This window comes from Ornithorhynchus anatinus, chromosome 9, assembly GCF_004115215.2.
Source record: "Ornithorhynchus anatinus isolate Pmale09 chromosome 9, mOrnAna1.pri.v4, whole genome shotgun sequence".
NCBI classification, from domain to species: domain Eukaryota; kingdom Metazoa; phylum Chordata; class Mammalia; order Monotremata; family Ornithorhynchidae; genus Ornithorhynchus; species Ornithorhynchus anatinus.
Window position 1 is genome coordinate 39,399,697 of NC_041736.1, and position 19,294 is coordinate 39,418,990.

A 19,294-nucleotide genomic window follows, 5' to 3' on the forward strand; every position below is an offset into this window, starting at 1 on the left:
ATGATTCACATATCATAAACCCTAGCCATCGCAGCATCTCTCAGGTCACGTTCAAGACAGCAATATCACACCCCTGCATTCCTGGTTCCCCCCAGGCCGGAGGGCCCAGGCCTAGGGCAATGGTTAGGAAGCTGCATTAATACAGACAAAATGAGAAAACTGAATTGTTTCCTGAAAGCACTTACAAATTAAAGAGTGGCATAAATTTAAAAGCTTCCTTCCATCGCTCTTTTCTCAACGCTGGTGGGGAGAGGAAGTACGAATTAAGACTAAGCCGTCCATTCAACCGGCAACTACGAGTGTTGGGTCCCTGAAGCAAGACTTGCTCGGAAGGGCACTGCCCACAAGAGGGGCCATAAGCAGAGGGAGGGGCAGTGCTTTTGGTAAGTCAAAGACAATTGGGGGGAAGAGGGGAAATATCAGCCAGCAGAATCCAATGCTCTAAGCTGCTTTCCCACCCAGTGGCTATTAACGTAGAGGGCTCCAGACATACCAGACTGCTGCCTCAGGCACCAATAGACTGAGGCGTCTCTGATCTTCCCAAATTCTGTTTCTCACTTCACAATTCAACTGACTTCGGCATCGCTTCCTGCCTCAGGCCCCAAGATGCCATAAGACAGTCCTGAAATGTTTGAAAGGTCATATGCAAAGTAGGAAAATTTCCATTTTTCAAAGATAATAATAATAATGATGGTATTTGTTAAGTGCTAAGATGTAATAGATGATGCTAGTGACTTGACAGATTTTACCCGTGCCCAAGTATTTTGCTTAATGCTACAGGGATTCTCCCCTAAAATGCTTATTTACCACTTTTGCACTATTGAAATTTAATGCCGATATTTCAGTGTTTTTCTCACTTGGCCACTGAACTCCACCTTGGCTCAAACACCATCTATCTTTACCACTGTGTACCCTTACTTCAATAAGGATTAAAAAGATATTCCAACAGTTTCATGTTCTTTTTGACATTGTAGCACAAGGTGTGTTCTTGCTCAATCATCACACTCCGGAAATTAATCAGTGGTACTTACTGAGCACTTACTGAGCACTTACTGTGTGCAGAGCACTGTATTAAGTACCTGGGAGACTACGACCCTGCCCATGAGCTTAGACTACACGACTCTAAAATTAAATACTTCCTATACACACAGACATCTCGCTACCTTGATGGAATACATTTATTGTTATCTGTTCATATAACAATTTGCTCACGTGATTAGGTTTTTAAACACATTTATATTGCTTTGGTCAGTTTCTGGGGATCCTAGAAACACAGTACAGTAATTTAATGCTTAAAAGAATCATACTTCAGTTAGGGCTCTTTTGCTTAATCAATTTCAGTGAAACCAATTCAGAACACTAACCAGGGAGTCCTTACACTAAAAACTTTAATTAAAAAGAAAACTTAAAAGCATCTAAAAGCACAAACTCTGGATCAGCTCCTTATTCCTCATCTTCCATAGCGAAGGTGCCAAATCAAATAGTGAAGAATTTAAATTCTTCCACAATTTTGACAGCAGAAGGTAATTTTATTTCTATATAATAATCACGGTCCTTGTTAAGTGTTCACCAGGTGCCAAGCACTGTACTAAGCACTGGGATATGTACGAGATAATCAGGTCCCTTATGGAGCTCACAGTCTAAGTAGGAGGGAGAACAAATACTCAAGCCCTATTTTTCAAATAATAGAACTGTCACTTTGACTTGCCCAAGGTGACACAGTGGGTAAGTGGAGGAGACAAGGATCAAAACCCAGGCCCATGCTCTTTCCACTAGGCCACACTGTTTCACAGGAAATCAAGTTGTTAAGTGAGACCTCAGAGCCAGCACCTCTCCTTCTGGAACCACCGGCCCCAGACCACAGGGCTGTAAAAAGCTTTGCATCATTTGTACCCATTATTTCCCTCAATATCACAGAGCACTTTAGTAGGCATCTGGGAAAGCACAATACAAGTGAAGACCTTGGACACCATGTCCTGGAGAAGTTTATAGTGTAATAGGATAGGTAGGCAGGCAGAAAATATAAAATGACAGTGGGAAGAGGGGAAAAAAAAGCAGAGCTACAGCACAAGTTAGGAAAATATCTAATCGATAAATGGTGTACGGGTGTGTACGGGGTGTGTGTGTGCACACGCATGTTTCTGATGTGACCAGGGCAACGGAAACTAGTCGAGGAATGCCTCTTGGAGGCGTGTTTTCAGGAGGGTTTTGAAGATGGGGAGGAATATGGTTGGTAGATTTGAAGGGGAGGGAATTCCCAAATGGGTCAGGGTGTAAGCCAGGAAGTGAGGGCGGGACAATTGAGGACTGGTAGGAAAGTGACCGGTAGACAACAGTCTCTCTGACTCTTAGAAGCAGATGCTCCATGTGGACCAATGGGAGTTCTTCAATACTGGGTTCTGTTGCCCTCAAATACCACTCCAAGCACAGAACACAGAATTGACTTAAGGGGGTGGGAATGGATGAGGTTGGAAATAGTGTAAGGGGGAACGGGGACGTGGGCAAATGCATTCTCTAACGGGTTCAAAGCACCAGTCGGCAGTCTTCCCCACCTTCCATGACTACGGATTGATCCCTCCCCTAGCATTTCCTTCCCTTCCCTACGAAGTCCCGTTCCTTTAAAGTGCCGAAATCTAACCATGATATTTAACCAGCACCCGCGTTGTGCTAAACGCTGACTTAAGCACTGGGGAGTAGGGAGAGGACATCACCATCCATCCCATTCTACCAATGAGGAAACTGAGGCAACAGAAAAGTTAAGAATACAACAGCTGCTTCGTCGTTCTCTCCCAAGCACACGGTACAGTGCTCGGCACACAAAGCGTTCACTGAATGCCACTGATTAAGAGATTGGTCACTGGTGACCCTGATCGGTGACGGATTTCACTGGAACCCAGGTCCTCTAAACTCCTGACCTTAGGGTCTTTCCTCCAGGCCAAGTCATCTGTGGCACAAAATCCTTCCACTAACGGAAGCACCAGTCTACTCTACGGCTCTGACCTCAGTCGGGCCACAACCCTCAAGACAGCGCGACAAAAGTTAACTCACAAAACACTCACACCAGCAAATCTGAACCTTTGGTTATGTGCTTCTCTCCAGTCAAGTATCACAAGACAAGCACAAAGTAAAGGAGATGTAGATTTATTCACTTTACAAAGAGGGCGGTATTTAGATGCCATAAACAGCTCCATTTATAGACAAATATACTGTACATTATACCAGTGACTGGCTAATACTTTGCCCTAGGATGTTTATATTATCTGAGAAAAGAGTGATCCTCAGTGTGCCACTGAAATTTAGAAGTCCATAATATCTGGTTTGCATTACATTTTCACAGGCAAAAATCCCTGTACCCCAGACCTTCCCCTTGGTTGACCATGTCACCTAGATCGTCATTAACTTATTTACAGACTCAATTGTTGTTTTTCTTTAAAAAATTTAGAAGCCACTGCTCATTCTAATAGTCTGCAGCACAAGGAAAATCAAAATACTGGTTTCATACACATATAAAGAACAAATCCAGTTTGTTTTGTTAGTCATGATTGATGCAAAGAGATAAAAGATTTATTTACTAATGAATTATAAAAATACTTTCTTTTTGAAAAATAGCAGCAGGTTGGCTGCTGGCTACTGCTAAATGAAGCCAAAGGAGAGAAACAAGTACAAACAATCTTTGATCTAATAATAAGTTGAATTTTGATTTAAAAAAAAACCAATGTAGGCTGAAACAACACTTACCACTTCAATAGTAATGGTCACTGCATTTCACAGGAGTTACAACACAACCAAACACTGGTGTGCTTTGCTTAAGTCGGTGGTTTCCACCTGGTGTTTTACAGAAAAGGATTTCTGAGGCTATTTTAACTTTGGAATGACCATAATTGCTCCTGCCCGAACAAAAATAATTTTTTTTTTTTAAATCCCTTATGAATGGGAAAATATCATGATCTGGTCACAGTTAGCTGCTAATGCTTTTGCTTTAGCTGATCCAAGTACTAGGCGAGGGTGATTCTTCGAAGACCTAAAGTGCCTTCCGCTGGTGCCAGTTTACATGGCTGACATTCAATGCCTCTTCCAAAGTTTTGTTTCACACCTGGGTTCGATGAAGTGTACCAACCTGAGATTGGCCCGAACTTGATGCCTCTGGAGCACGTTTTGGGAAATTTCCGAATGTGACCCCTCGGACAAGGGCTTTGTCGTTAATAATAATTTAAAAAAATGTTATAGAATAATCATGTCAGTATGTTGAAGAAAATGTTTATTCACTGTGTAAAGTTTAACAATTGGTGAAAAAATATTATTTACACAGTAGGCAAGCTTGGGGGAGGACAGGGTCGAAGAAGGCTGGCATGGCAAACCCCATTCTGATCTGGAAGCAAGTTAGAATCTCTGTGTCCCTGCCCAGGCCAGACAGAGGGCACTCTTTCCCTGGATGAACCAGGAAACTTTTGACAAAGGTGAGCTATAGTTCAGAGTCCCACTGACCTTTCTCAGTTGCGTTTCTTTCCCCCCAAAGAAAAAAATGTAAAGTTATTCTTCTTCACTCTCATTTTCTGGGTCCAAATCGGAATCTCCATTCATTTCCTTTTCAACCAACATTTCTTGCTCCTCGTCTTCCTCCACCTCTTCCTCCTCCTCCTCGTTCTCGTCTTCCTCCTCATTCTCTTCCTCCTCCTCCTCCTCCTCCTCCTCCTCGTCCTCCTCGTCCTCCTCCCTTTCTTCTTCTTCTTCTACCTCCTCCTCCTCATCCCAATCCTCCTGAAAGATAAGAAAGTGGTATCTTTGCTACCTGGGCAATGAATTACAAAAACACACAAAAGCATGCATTACCGATGAGATTTACTTACACCAGAGTCTTTATCGGCCATTATCTCATCATCAGTATCTTCTTCAGAGGATTCTATAAAATGAAATTATGGTTATAAACTTGAGAGCAAAAACAGAGGACCTCAAATAACAGCAAATATGACCTTCGACATGAAAAATGTCACTACTGGCCAGTAATCTGTTCAGCCCAATATCGTCTCTCAGGGCAGACATCAAAGAACCATGTGTTCTTCCTTGATGTTTTAAGAGTGACAGTTGTGACCAGCAAAAGCCCTGGTTTTCCCCTTATAATAATGATGGTATCTCTTAACTGCTTACTATGTGCCAAGCACTATTCTAAACGCTGGGGTAGATACAAGGTTATCAGGTTGTCCCACGTGGGGCTCCCAGTCTTAATCCCCATTTTACAGATGAGGTAACTGAGACACAGAGAAGTTAAGTGGCTTGCCCAAAGTCACACAGCTGACAAGTGGCGGAGCCGGGATTAGAACCCATGACCACTGACTCCCAAGCCCGTGCTCTTTCCACTAAGCCATACCGCTTCTATAATCCTGAGGACTTCATATCTATGAATTTGGCCCAACCTCTCTTCCCTATTATTTCAGGAGCCCTACTTCAGTAGTTAGGAATTTCACCTGCTGTATGAGAATGTAGGAGTGTTTCTTTGGTTTGGGGACATACTAAATTTGATTTTTGGACGTGTCTATTATATCCCACCATCACTGTCACACTAATTATGACTGTATTTATTAAGTGCTTACTATGTACGAAGCCCTGTACTAAGTACTGGGGTAGAAACAAGATAATCAGGTTGGATATAGTCCCTGTCCCACTTGGGGCTCAGTAGGATTTACAGATGAGGAAACTAAGGCATATAAGTGAAGTGACTTATCCAAAGTCATACAGCACGGCGTAGCAAAAAGAGGACGGGCCTGCGAGTTGGAGGACCTGGGTTCAAACCTCAGCTGTGCCAACTGCTTACTGTGTGATTAGGCAAGTTGCTTTACTTCTCTATGCCTCAGTTCTCCTGACCTCCCTCCTACTTAGCCTGAGCCCCATGTGGGACAGGGACTGGGCCCAACCTAATCCACCTGTACCTAACCCAGAGCTTGACACATAGTAAGCACATAAATACCATTATCATAAGGACCTAGGTCTGGAGGGTGTGATAGATATTAAATAAGAAGTCCACTCCCTTAAGAAGGAATTCCAACCCCAGCTAAGCATGGAGAATAACAGCAATTAAGCATTATCAATGTATTCATCGCCTTATTTTCATCAATATCCTACTTCAACACCCCAGTAGCAAAACTGGAAATGCAGTAATCACAAGATAAGCGACTGGGATAAACTGAGCGCCGGGATCTGGCCTGAATTATGCCAGTCCCCAAATTTCCCGAGATGCCCCCCTCACAGATCAGGAAGCCCCAGATCTTACGTTCTTCGTATATCAGCTTTGCAGTCTGATCGGTTTGAGTCACTCTCTGTGTTTTTTCCGATGCTTCGACCTGAAAAGTTACAGTATCCTCGGGTGAATGACAGTTATGCTGCCCTGCTTCCTTAATTTATTCAATCTGGTTCACGTTGAAGGTTTAAAGAACATTTTCAAAAAACTGTCCATTAGAGCACTGTAATCACAATGGGAACTCAAAATATTACAGCTTAGGGAAAACAAAATTGAATATCTAACATTTACAAAAAAATAAAAAAGATATCGCGATTCATTTTTCACTGTAATGACCTATATATTTTGGTCACTGTACAAGCTAAGACAGGTGCCTACGAGTCAGCTAGTACCAGGCAAGCCAATTACAATATATAACCCAAGGTAAATAAATGCTTTTCCACCCGGGTGTCCGTCCTGCTCTGTCCAGGTCCAACTAAGGTGGATGGCTCAACACACTTACAGCTGAATGTGTGGTGCCTTTTCTTCTTCAAACCATTAGTCAAAGCTTTAAAGCCAACCAAAGCCCTCTTTTGGTCACTCACCTGTGTGAGAAGCAGCAACAGTTTCCCGTGAAGGCGGGAAATCCTCCGTAGGGTTTTGACTCTGCTCTCCATCATCTGATACAACTCACCCAGCTGGGGGACCAGGTCAGGCAGCTGTTGAAAAAGTGATAGAGTCATCAACTCCATCCCAACCATCTCTTCCTAAAAGACCATGACCCAGCTGAGATCGTCCCTAAAGAGAGCATTACAGATATGAGCCACTCAGCAAAGGGAGCAGATCACTATCCAGCATCTCTCAATTACAGAAACATGACACGCCGCTCAACGGAATATGTATGTAAAGCATTCTCTGGGTAAATGATGTTACTAAGCACTCTACAGCGGGGCAGACCGTTTGTACCCTCCTCAGGGAAGTTACAATCTACAACAGTGATAACTGCATTTATACAAAACAACTTTGCCCATCGAGAACCGAATTTGAGTTATCCTGATTTATAGTCTCGGAGCTCCCTCTGAACCCCAAGCTAGCACGCCGTGCCCTCCCCGACCCGTTCAAATACTCCCCATTGTAGTCCTTCGACTGATCAGCTCTCTGCTAACTCAAGGGTGGCATCCATGACCCACTTCATGCTATGGAAAGTCACACTTCAGCCAATCCCACGGGCCACAAGGGCCAACTCCATGGGGACAGAAATGCCAATCACCCTGGTTACGGCACTATGGGCAGGGCGGCCAGCGGGGCCCACCCCACCCATCTGAGCCAGAGAGGGACCAGAGGCGGAGACAAGACGGTAGGTCGGCAGAGGGAGGCGAAAGAGCAGAGGGGCAAGGTTGGCGCTGTCGCCCGTTTCTGGGCCCGCACCGACCGTCAGAGTTGGACGTGCGTGGGTCGTCTCTCTCACCCTGCCCCAAAGGTGCCGCGGCCCAGAAAGCCCATAGAGATGCGGCGGCCCGAGCTACAGCCAGGGAGTGGATCGGACCGAAAAGCAGCGTGCGGAGGGGCCCCGCAGGGCTATGTGATCACAGATCTAGTTCCAAGCACCGCAGCCCAGGCTTCCGGGCAAGGATGAGAGGAGCTGCTCATGCTGAGCGCCAGGACCTGAGGAGGACGTGAAGAGCAGCGGTACAGCACTGCTCAATACCTTTTCCTGGCGGCTTCTCTCCTTCCCCCAACTCCCAGCTTGCCCCACCTCTCCAGCACTCTGCCACGGCCAAGGGTACAACCTCTGCACCCAAATGACATTACCCCTGCATTTTATCACGAGCATGCACAGTCAGAAGAACATTTCCTAACTTCCTGACAGAGGTTCACGGAGGATGTACTATACTAAGGAAAAATTCCTTTTGCTCATCCTTAACTGAAGTGGCACACAATACCCCACGGGACCACCCTGTCATGGAGCAGATACTTACCGTGGAAAGGTAGGAGGCGTGCACGGTTAACACGGTTTTTAACCACTGAACCATTAATACAGCACTGAAAGAAATCGAGGGGGGTGGGGAAGAAGAGAAATGCTATAAATGGACAAGTTAACATTAGCGTTGCCAAATCCCAACCAGGTTTTCTAACACTATCCCCACAGACCATTAAACTACCTTCCTATGCATCTCTTACTTTTGTGGATGTCCATTCAATCTCTTTGTAAGCTAAAAAGGAAAGGAGCCAGAAACATCATTAATACAGATGAACACATTTCCTAGGGATATTTATCTACACTTATATGCACCTAGACACCAAAACGGGACAGAGTGACACACACACACACACCAGTCAGATTTCCTAGTCCAGCATTATTCGCCCATTAAATTACATCACAAAATATGCCTGTACTTGTACGCTTCACCTTCCTGGGTGCTCTGTCATTTATTTCTGTAGGGTATCTGTGTCTCCCCCCGGTGCAGGGGATGCTAACTGAAAAATTGGGGCATCAAAAGGAGGAAGCATATAGATAGGGTCTAAAGTAATTATTTTCAGAATTTCTGTTGGTGGGCGGGAGGGGGAGAGGGTGGTCATTTAACATGGAGTCATTGTCTCACGCTCAAGAGACCCGAACATACTAAGATTCACTCAAATAGGAAGATGAACAATCCTGAGCTTATCATCTACCTTTATTTCCAGATAAGGTCCTCAAAATTTCCTCCAATTACAAAGGATGAACACAGTGTTAAAACATACCGCTACAGGGAAGAGAATTAAAGGGGGCAGGGAGAGTATCTAAAGAAACATTTCATTCAAGGGGAAGTTGCTGAAGTACACGATCACAGGCTTAGCTTGCAAAATACACCACCTCCATTTAAAAATGGGGTCGATTAAAAAGTGGGTAACGCAGTAGAGCAGAAACCAGTTTCAGTCAAATGAAAATGACTCTGCTGTGTAGAAAAGACCATGAAAATCTTACCTCATGCAGTAGAGGGATGACAGCATACACTGGTATCCTCTGCACTGTGCTCTTTATTATGTTCAACTTCCTTGACTGAAGCACTTTCTACAGAAAGAGAGAAACTTTTATTAACCAAAATCACACGCCAGGCAGTAGACTCCGAGAAAAGGTTTCAGGAAACATCCAATACTTGAGGAGAAGACTGAACGGGCCAAGGATACGGAATTACTTGTGAAATTCTTGGACAAAAGCAGAATCAGGGCCAAGAAGCACATTACTGGTGTAACCCCTAATGTGCCACAAAAAAGAATGAACTCCAGCAACAAGAGAATGAGTTACAGCACCTTAAGCACCGACCACTGAAAGTGGAGAGTCTTCTGTTATCCAAAAAATACAATTATTTATTCAGTAGATGATTTGGATAAATTCTTCTCAGGTCTCAGTTTGTTCGGTTTTCAGAGGACCTATCTATCTAGCCTAGGTTTCAAAACCATTTATTCATTCATTCATTCATTCAATAGTATTTATTGAGTGCTTACTATGTGCAGAGCACTGTACTAAGCGCTTGGAATGGACAATTCGGCAACAGATAGAGACAATCCCTGCCCAATGACGGGCTCACAGCCTAATTGGGGGAGATAGACGGACAAAAGCAAGACAACATAATCACGATAAATAGAATCAGGGGGATGTACACTTCATTAACAAAATAAATAGGGTAATAAAAACAGATACAAATTGGACTTCTGGTAGTGCTCCAAAACAAATCTGGAATCCAGTATTTCCACTAGTCCAAGTAAAATAACTTATAATTATTTCAGGTGGTACTTACATTTATCAATAACTTATCAGTACTTTCTAACCCCTGCACCAGAAGAACTGCAAAGCTGTCAGTCTGAGGGAGGCCATCTTTTGTTTTTATTTTCATTGTGTCGATATCCATTGCTCCCAGGCGCTCTTCAATGCTAACCTAAAGAATGAATGAAAATGTTATCAGATTATATCGCCCAATTACTCAAGCACAAGGGTGTAGCTTAAGTCAAATAAGCAGGTGCCCAAGATCCCCGAAATTAGGTCTTACATTTCAGGGCGGGTCTGAGTAGGGTTGTAAATTATTCCCCAACCCTACCGATGCAGAAAGAAGTGTGGGACTTACATTTTTATGTTCAGGTCCATCCATCAAAAATGTCGGATGTGGGTGAATTAAAGAAAGCATCGTTAAATATCACAACATCCCTTAACCAGACAAGTGCGGAGCCCTTTTCCATCAGCTGAAGTGACCGCCCCTTTGGTGGAACCCAGTCACTCATTTAACTAGCTGAGTCAACTGGGAGCTCTGGGTAAGAGCTAAAATAAATTTTAAACATGAAAAAAAATGAATGTCTAAAATAAAATCGCATCCTAGAGCTGTGGGGCTCTCCTCACACAAATGAGAAGCCCCAGTGATCCGAGAAGATCCAGTGAGAACTAAACCACACTAGGCACACTCAGACAGCCAAGAGAAAGGCAACATCACTGGATCTCAGCAAAAAGCGAAACCAGAAGTAGATCATCACTGTATGCCTAGTTTGGACCTCACTGTGTCAACTGTGCATGGCATTACTCTGCACCCGAGCTATCAATTTGGGGTGGCAAAAGCAGGACGCTCCAACTAATGCAGAGGGCAAAAAATAAAAATATTCACACTTCCAGTCAAGATGGGATTTGGTCACGCTTTGCCCTTCCCAAGCGTGGCATTCCTTGGGGTGTGTGGGAGAGCCGTGATGGCAACCACTCTCATTTGACCCCAAGACCTAAGGCACTTATCAATTCAACCTCTCAGAAGTTCTAATGGGATAACATTTTCCTTCAAGGGGCACAGAGCGAATTCAAACCAATTTAGTAGTCTACGCATACTGTCTTCGATGGAACATCCTGGTTTGCAGGCACCACGGTAAACCTAATTGAGGGGTTTATTCTGAAGTGGGAAGGATGGGTGCCAGGCTCCTCGGGGGGCAGGTGGAGTTGTGGAAGAAAGAGAGAGAGGCCCAGTTACTCAACGGAATAGCACCGCGACGCCACTGGCTTTGCCCCCACTGCCCTCTGGGCGGCCCAAACAGCCATGGCCGGGCCATGGACCGCTCTGGACACACCAAGTTGGCCATTAGGGCCCCTGCCCAGCCGGGACGGGGATGAGACAGCTACAGGATCATCAGCCGTATTGGGTCCCGGGCTCTTGAGTCTGCGTTTCCCCTTGGCCTCCAGGCGAGATGCCTTCTCCAAACCAAGTCTACCCCCAGATTACAAAACCACAAACTGGGGCGGGTGGGTGGAGGGCGGATGGCTCCAGTCGACAGAGCCCCGGTCCCTTCTCTGTTAAGTAAAATCGTATTACCTCTGGGTCTCCGGGTTTCCTTTTGATGACTTTTCTCTTAGTCTCTGGTGTAGCAGATATGGTAGCTGCATGATGTCCAGGGATCCCAGGCATTAGAACTTTGGCTTCAGAATTAATCACTGGGGTCCTCACCTATTTGATGGAAGATATCGACAGGAATAACACACACTCCATTACTCCTTCGTCCTTGAGGAACAAGAATGCTGATCATGCTCAGAAACATCACTGAAGTTTCATCTGTGCACGTCAAACATCCTCTCTCAAAACAAATGACTTTCCATACACAGATGTTTGTGAATGCGTCAGACACACTAAGAAAGTTCTAATAGGCTTTACAAGGGGATCTTGAGCAGTTCAAATAGCTGATCCACTGACATCTTCAGGGTTTGAATTCCCAGACTCCTGCCTCTCCCGACTCCAATCCATAATTCACTCTGCTGCCCAGATCATATTTCTGTGAAAACCTTCAGTCTGCATTTCCCCACTCCTCAAGAAACTCCAGTGGTTGCCCATTCACCTTTGTATCAAACAGAAACCCCTTACCATCAGCTTTAAAGGACTCAATCTTGCCCCCTCCTACCTCTCCTCGCTTCTCTCTACCCTACACTTCGCTCCTCCAACGCCAGCCTACTCACTAGATCTAGATCTCGTCTATCTCACCACCAACTTCTGACCCACGTCCTGCCTCTGGCCTGGAGCGCCCTCCCTCTTCATATACGACCGACAATTACTCTCCTCCCCTTCATTCCCCCCAATAGGCCTTCCCTAAGCCCTCTTTTCCTTTCCTTCCACTCCCCTGTCACCCTGACTTGCTCCCTTTATTCATCCTCCCTCCCAGTCCCACAGCACTTTTTTACACATCAGTAATTTGTTTATATTAATGTCTGTCTTCCCCTCTAGACTGCAAGCTCATTGTGGGCAAGGAATATGTCTCATATTGTTATACCGTACTCTCACAAGGTCAGAGCATAGAGCTCTGCACACAGTGAGCGCTCGATAAATATGATCGACTGACTGATTAGAATGTACTAAATGGAGGTTTTTGAAGCCAGGCTGGAATACCCTATTTTCACCCCAAATTTCCGAGAATCCTGTATTGTGGATAAAAATGAAGGTGGACAATACCTCATACACACATTAAAATGACGGTGGCAAAATTGGCCTGGATTCATAAATGAACTTAATATTTTGACCGCCCAAATGGAGTTAAGACAAACCTAACACAAAGCTGATTTTTTGAGGCTACCGAGTAAAACCCTAAGTTTTCTCCCAAAAGCTTATATCTTAAATTACAGCCTAGATAAAGAATGATATAAAGTGAAAGAGACTCCCCACAAATGGACATTTAAAAAATTTTAAAAGCCCGTAAAAAGCCTAGCATGTCTACGTCATAATTTCACTACTCTATGTTCAATAAAATACTGGTAGGGCCAGTTTAACTTTACTGATCTAGTTAAAATCCCTTAGTTGAAGTCACTGTTACAGCACGGGTCATAAATCCTAAGTATGGCATTTATTAAGAGCTCACTGTGTGCTACATGCTGAAGTAAAGACAGAGTTATGAGACCGGGCACAATCCCCGTGTCCGATGGATCGCCCAATCTTAAAGGCAACCACTGAAGGATGCCCAGCCAGGCAAGCTCAGACAGCCAAGAGAAAGGTGTCACCACGGAAACTCAGCCAAAAGCGAAACCAGATGGTAATCATCACGGCATGTCCTGGCTTTCACGTCATTCTGTAATCAGCAGAATTACAGGCACTCGATAGAGAGTGCGCAATCTTGGTTAATTAACAAAAAGCTAACAATGGTAAAGGTTCAAACTTAATTGCTCATCTCATGAAAGGGATATTAATACTGTATTTACTTAAGGGCTTATTACATGCCAAAGCATTATGAGGAGCTTGGGGAATAGATACAAGACAGTCAGATCAGACACAGCCTTATAATTGTCCATTCTGAATAGCCAAGTCCCGCCCTTTCGGGTAACGGACTCCATCAGTGTCGGTAGGAAATTGACGCACACACTGGAGAAGCTATTTTCATCTGGGAATCAATAGTTTTCAGGGTCGAAAGTTAACAACACTTGATTTGCTCTCCTTTCCATTGGTTTTTGCTCTATTCTTGGGAGTTTTTTGAAAGGAAAACATTCAACTGTCAAAAGCCAAGACTAGATTTAAAAGCCATCAAGTTCTAGACCGTTGGGCAATGATGGGTGAAAAGTGAGCTAACGGGCCAATCTAAAAACTGTCCATTTTTCAACAAAATGAATGGCACTCACCTTTGTAACAGCTGATTCTACTTTTAGCGCCCAGTCCTTCTGAACATCTCTTATTAAGCATACATGGGATTCACTAGTAGTCAGAGACTGCCGAAGAAAAAATTGGAACAATTTAGATACATTTCGCAGAGGGACAAGGTTTGAGACTGATGGGTCCAGGTTATTAATGGGAATGCTCTTTAACAACTTCTCAGTAGTCTTCAGAGAAAATAAGTGTTAAATCACTGCACTGCCCATTAGCATAACATGTCACATCAGTTCCTAACTAGCCCGGAACTGAATGGGCTGCTATTATCCTCTTTGTTCCCCGTTTTAGGGGCAGTGAACAAGAATTCCCAGGGCTGATACGTACATCCCCTTGATTCTATTTATTGCTATTGCTTTTGTCTGTCTCCCCCGATTAGACTGTAAGCCCGTCAGTGGGCAGGGATTGTCTCTACCTGTTGCCGAACTGTCCATTCCAAGTGCTTAGTACAGTGCTCTGCACATAGTAAGCGCTCAATAAATACTACTGAATGAATGAATGAATCCGGAATTTTTAAAAAGACAAAATCTTGACAATCAGACATATGAAAGGCCAAAAACTCACTCTACTCAGGCGACTGAACTGTCGCATCTTTCCCCTTCGAATACCTTTGGTCCCGTTCTAGTTTTTACAAATTCCCAAATGATAAAGTAGCCGCTACATACCACTCGCTCGATGACTGGTTGCAACGCGTTGCCATAAACAAGCAGTAGTGACTGCTTGTCTGAACAGAAAGCAGCTGCTAGGATAGGGATGGGTGTTGGTGTGGAATTCTTCTCTTTCCCAGAGGTTGCAATTTGGACAGAGCAGTTTGAAGTCAAAGGCTTTTTGCAATGTCTAGCAAGGAGAAGAGGGGGGGAAAAAAAGTAGGCGATACATTAATGAGACCAAATAAATATAAATTCCTCTATCAGAAAGTGGGGACAGAAGGGAGCATGGAAAGGCTGGGCAGAAGAGTAAAACTGAGTTACGAGATGCCATGACAAAATCAATTTAGAAGGGAAAAGGCACAGGGCCATTCACATTCATGTAAACCCATCATTAAGATGGCGGATTGGTATGTGAAAGAAATGGCACTGGTGTGATCTGGGGATGTTGCAATAACTCCACTCCATTCCCCGCTTTGAGAAACGAGCAGGAATTGGAGTCTGAGAGCGGGAAAAACAGCAGGAGAATTGGGGGTGGCGCGGCAAAGCCACTCAAACGTTAAACCATTTGGACAGGGACCGAGGGCTGGCTCGTCCCTGGCTTGCCATTCCCTCTTCTGGGCTTTGAAGTTCAAAGGAATTTGACTACTTCATTTTAGATGCACTGAGTGAACAGCTTGAATTAAAATACGAACTTACCCATTCAAAATGTGTTCAAATAAATGCATCTGTCCATCTCTGCATACAACGGCTAACTTCACCGGCTAAAAGAGGAATCCATCACAGAGACATGGTCACTTCGCATCCAAACAAAACTTTCTGCACCCTCCATTACTGGCTAGGTTCTAAATTTTCCTTGCAATACACCAGTTTGCCTTAGTGCTTCTGGCCCCAGCCTTAAGATGGGAGTGACCCCTGTCCAGGGCCGTAGGGCTAAGAGGGCTGTCAAACAGGTAAGAAAATGCCTGGAGCCACCGGACCACAGGTAGGTGGGTGTCACCTGTGCCGGGACCTCTTGCGGCAAAGGTTCAAGTGACCTGGCTTTGACTGCAGCCCTCTCGGCCGACTAAGTACAGTCCAAAGGGGCTTGATTTGTTGAGGGTAGCGCTCAGCCATCCTTACAGCTTCAGTACAAATAGCAGAGTTCAAGTTCTGGCCCCAAATTAAAGCCAAAAGTGCACTTCATTCACATCGAGCAAATTAACTTACTATCACCCTTGTTCTATACTTCTTATGTGCTTGATATTCACCCCACCCCGAGTCCCACAGCACTTATGTGCAAATCTGAAATTTATTTATATTAAATGTCTCACCCCCGAGAACGCTAAGTTCCTCGTGGGCAGGAAACGTTGACTACCAACTCTCTTGTACTGTACTTTCCCAAGCCTTTAGTACAGTGCTCTGCACACAGTAAGTGCTCAATAAATACCACTGTCGATTACTAACCCCATCCCAACAAAAAACTTTGTTACTGCTTATAAAGTTCCAAGAGGTTCCATTTTTCTCAGGAGTTCCACTTGAAGGAGTATGATTTTCTACTTCCCTATTTAATGGCTGACCTCTGAAGACATCTTAGCTGGTACAAAAAAACCTAAGACCTAAAAGATTGATCTTCTTCTGTATGTTTCTGCTCCTTCCCTCCCGAATCCTCCCATTCCTTCTCTATTCCTCCCACCGGGCTCTATTATAGCTGCAAGTGGAAAACATTGAGATCACAATGTCAGTCCCAGGACTTACCTCTTCCTTGTTTTCTGACAGAGTCAGGTCAATGTAGACAGGTTCATCTGTAACTGTGAAAGACATCACCGCGTTCCTCTCTTTAGTTTCAGATCGCACCTGCCTGGATAAACACCCAGTTTTCATCCAATGTGGCAGGTGCAAAGTTGGACATTTCTCAAGGGGAGGGAAGGGGTCCAAACGGTACTGGGCCTCCTCTAGCTTCCATTTTATTACAAGATGATGGGTGACAAAGAGCATATGAATCACTGACTCAATGAGCAACATGGTAAATTCCTCACCTCGGACTCAAGAATTTTACCATTTCCACTGACTCAACGCTTCATAAAAAGTCGATCCCTGAATTAACCCTCACGGCCTTAATGCTCCATTGACTATCTTCTCTCTCAGAGCAGGTTATTAACACAAACGAAGAGAAACTAGGAAATCATGCTCAGAGCGTATGAGAGTGACCCGAATAGGGGCTTCCTGGGTTATGCTCAGACACAGCCAAGGAATTTCATGTCCTCATTCAACAGTCGGTGAGTTGAAACCACAGTTGAAGTGATCATCATAGCATCTACCCATGTAGCACTCCTATTCTTCCCCTCACTTTGGGGCATTCAGGAACTGGAGGGATTCTTAACATGTCTAATAAGGATCAACTGGTGCAATGGACAGCATGGCACCTAAAATGAAGGAGCCATTCAGCTCCTCACCTATTATTTTTACATTTGAAAAATAAAAACGATGGCTCCCATCTCTTCATCGTACTGTGTGATTTTTTTTGTAGTTACCTCAACAAAAATTTCAGCCTACCCTTCAGGAAGTACATACGGAGTAGCAGAAGCCTAGCTAAAGCAACATATGAAGAGCCAGGAAATGGGAACAGTGCTAAACCTGAGTCTTCGGCACGACACAGTGTCCCGCCTCTTCCCAGTCACCCGCAATCAGTCATTTCCCTGCTGCTTTTGGAACTGTCAGCAATGAGGGCAAATATTTTCTTCCAGCTTTTTAATTACTTGACGCTAAAGTTGGCCATTCTCAGCTTCATCTCCATTACCCCTCTCCATTCCCGAACAGTGGATGATCCACAACTGATCTCAAGACTGCACAATTCTCTCATTAAGAGTTCCATTCCTGGCAACGTACGGCTCCTACAACGCTTCTTGTGAGGAATGAGTTACATCTGCGGGTTTTACGTCCAACACAGATTCCATTTGAAAACAGAGCAGATCACAATTTGGGCATCATACTATGATGAGACACGAATAAGGTGGCCCATTATTTTCCCGGAAGTAGACCAGATTACATACCATACGCTGAGTAACCGATCATGTACAGCTCCAGACAGGAAATAGAGCCCCGTGATTCCATCAAATGGCTGGCTTTCATTAGGCGGTCTTATCGTAGTGAACATAAGTGATGAAACGGCTGTCGCGTGGCCTGTGAAGTGCTAGAGGAAATTAAAACCTATGGTAAGATAGCCACTAGAACCACAGGACACCTTATAATGACAAAGCCATGATGATTGGGTCCATGGCAGCCAAGTGGATGATTGCACAAACAACAAATTGAGAGGTTTAAGAGACGTACTCCTGAAACCTCACTTGCTCTTATCCCCTCCACACATTCCCTCTCATACAGAAGCAGCAGCATGGCCTAATGGATAGAGCACAGTCCTGGGAGTCAGAAGGACCTGGGTTTTTATCCCAGCTCTGTCCCTTGTCTGCTGGGTGACCTTGGGCAGGTCGCCTAACTTTCCTGTGCCTCAGTTACCTCTTCTGTAAAACAGGGAATAAGACTGTGAGCATCACATGGGACGTGGACCACTGTCCAACCTGATTACTTCAACCTACCCCAGTGCTTACTACAGTGCCTGGCACACTGTAAGCACGTAAAAAGTACCATAAACATTTTTTTTTTAAAAAGGACATAGCAACAGCAACAGCCCAGCAGTTGACATGGGAAAATGACTCCGGGAGTTCATTACGGTAACAATAATAATTATTATTGTGTTATTTGTTAAGTGCCTACTAAAAGGTGGAGGGATGGATACAAGCAAATTGAGTTGGACAGTCCCTGATCCACAAGGGGCTCACAGTATTAATCCCCATTTTACAGATGAGCTAAGGTACAGAAGTGAAGTAACTTGCCCAAGGCCACACAGCAGACAAGTGGCAGACCGGCATTAGAATTCATGACCTTTTGACTCTCAGGTCCGTGCTCTATCCACTGTGCCATGCTGCTTCCCATCATAGGACCTCAGTTGCTGTAATTTGCAACTGTAATTAACACTGGGTCCTCCTCAAGTTCTATGGAGGAAGCCAATAAGACACATCAATAAATGTGCCTCATCACATGCAACAGAGCAGCAGCAAGCATCCTCTCCTTCCCAACGTGCTCAGCATAACCCTCATCAAATAGTTCCGAGAGTTCACGGGTGGCCGGGGGGGGGGGAGGGGGGAGTCCGCTTCCTATGCCCCTGACTTAACTCAGCCTTCAGGGAGATGACACAAAGCCCCTGCTGGGCAGCACCTCCACACCCTTTCCCTTGATGTGTACATGAACATATATTCACCCCCAGCATCGCTTCCTAGACATTGGATTTACTCAGCATGGTCAACAGTCTTGATCTTTAAGTAAAGGAGTACCATGATCTGCCCCAAAGTCGCTTTGATGGATAGAACCTCTGCATCGCTACCAGTGCCTTGCCTCCTCCTCAAGGGAACCCAAACTCCACAAACGACCTCTGGCCTGGTTGATTTTGCTCCACATAGACAGCCCAGGGGGTTCAGACCAAAACGAAGTCTACTTTGGAAGCTGAATTTAGCAGGGGTGGATAAAGAACAGCCCCACCACCCTTAGCCCATCAGCTGTGAAGCCCTTAAAGTTGTCACACAAAATAATGACTTGGCCCAGTCTACATAGAGCATGAGAAAATTGCTCACTGTTCCACCTTCTTGTCTGGCCTGTGCAGAGCCAACCCATGTTTCAATATTAGAAAAATATTTACAGCACAAAGAGTATTTCAGAATTTTTTTTCTAACTGTAATGGAGAGTCACATTAAAATGCATTCTCATCAACTGGATTC

General features: G+C 44.6%; 1 protein-coding gene and 3 non-coding genes across 4 annotated transcripts in view; all 4 read right to left on the reverse strand.

Annotated features, from left to right (window-relative positions):
• Window positions 1-3,125: 3,125 nt before the first annotated feature.
• WDR43 (WD repeat domain 43) overlaps window positions 3,126-19,294 on the reverse strand; it is a 34,241-nt gene continuing 18,072 nt past the window's right edge. Inside the window, exons 5-19 of the mRNA XM_029072277.2 lie at window positions 17,516-17,655; window positions 16,221-16,323; window positions 15,183-15,247; window positions 14,502-14,673; window positions 13,812-13,898; window positions 11,533-11,664; window positions 9,991-10,128; window positions 9,177-9,263; window positions 8,393-8,424; window positions 8,191-8,254; window positions 6,817-6,930; window positions 6,266-6,335; window positions 4,848-4,900; window positions 4,735-4,758; window positions 3,126-4,689 (exon numbers count right to left, since the gene is read on the reverse strand). Coding sequence (XP_028928110.1) covers window positions 4,531-4,689; window positions 4,735-4,758; window positions 4,848-4,900; window positions 6,266-6,335; window positions 6,817-6,930; window positions 8,191-8,254; window positions 8,393-8,424; window positions 9,177-9,263; window positions 9,991-10,128; window positions 11,533-11,664; window positions 13,812-13,898; window positions 14,502-14,673; window positions 15,183-15,247; window positions 16,221-16,323; window positions 17,516-17,655 — 1,440 coding nt within the window. The 3' untranslated portion in view covers window positions 3,126-4,530. The remainder of the gene's footprint in view (window positions 4,690-4,734; window positions 4,759-4,847; window positions 4,901-6,265; window positions 6,336-6,816; window positions 6,931-8,190; window positions 8,255-8,392; window positions 8,425-9,176; window positions 9,264-9,990; window positions 10,129-11,532; window positions 11,665-13,811; window positions 13,899-14,501; window positions 14,674-15,182; window positions 15,248-16,220; window positions 16,324-17,515; window positions 17,656-19,294) is intronic.
• On the reverse strand, window positions 10,642-10,719 carry LOC114814366. The gene has a single exon (XR_003762164.1). It is a non-coding gene; the product is annotated as a small nucleolar RNA SNORD53/SNORD92 (small nucleolar RNA).
• LOC114814492 lies at window positions 13,170-13,247 on the reverse strand. The gene has a single exon (XR_003762284.1). It is a non-coding gene; the product is annotated as a small nucleolar RNA SNORD53/SNORD92 (small nucleolar RNA).
• LOC114814399 lies at window positions 16,696-16,779 on the reverse strand. Its single transcript, XR_003762197.1, has one exon. It is a non-coding gene; the product is annotated as a small nucleolar RNA SNORD53/SNORD92 (small nucleolar RNA).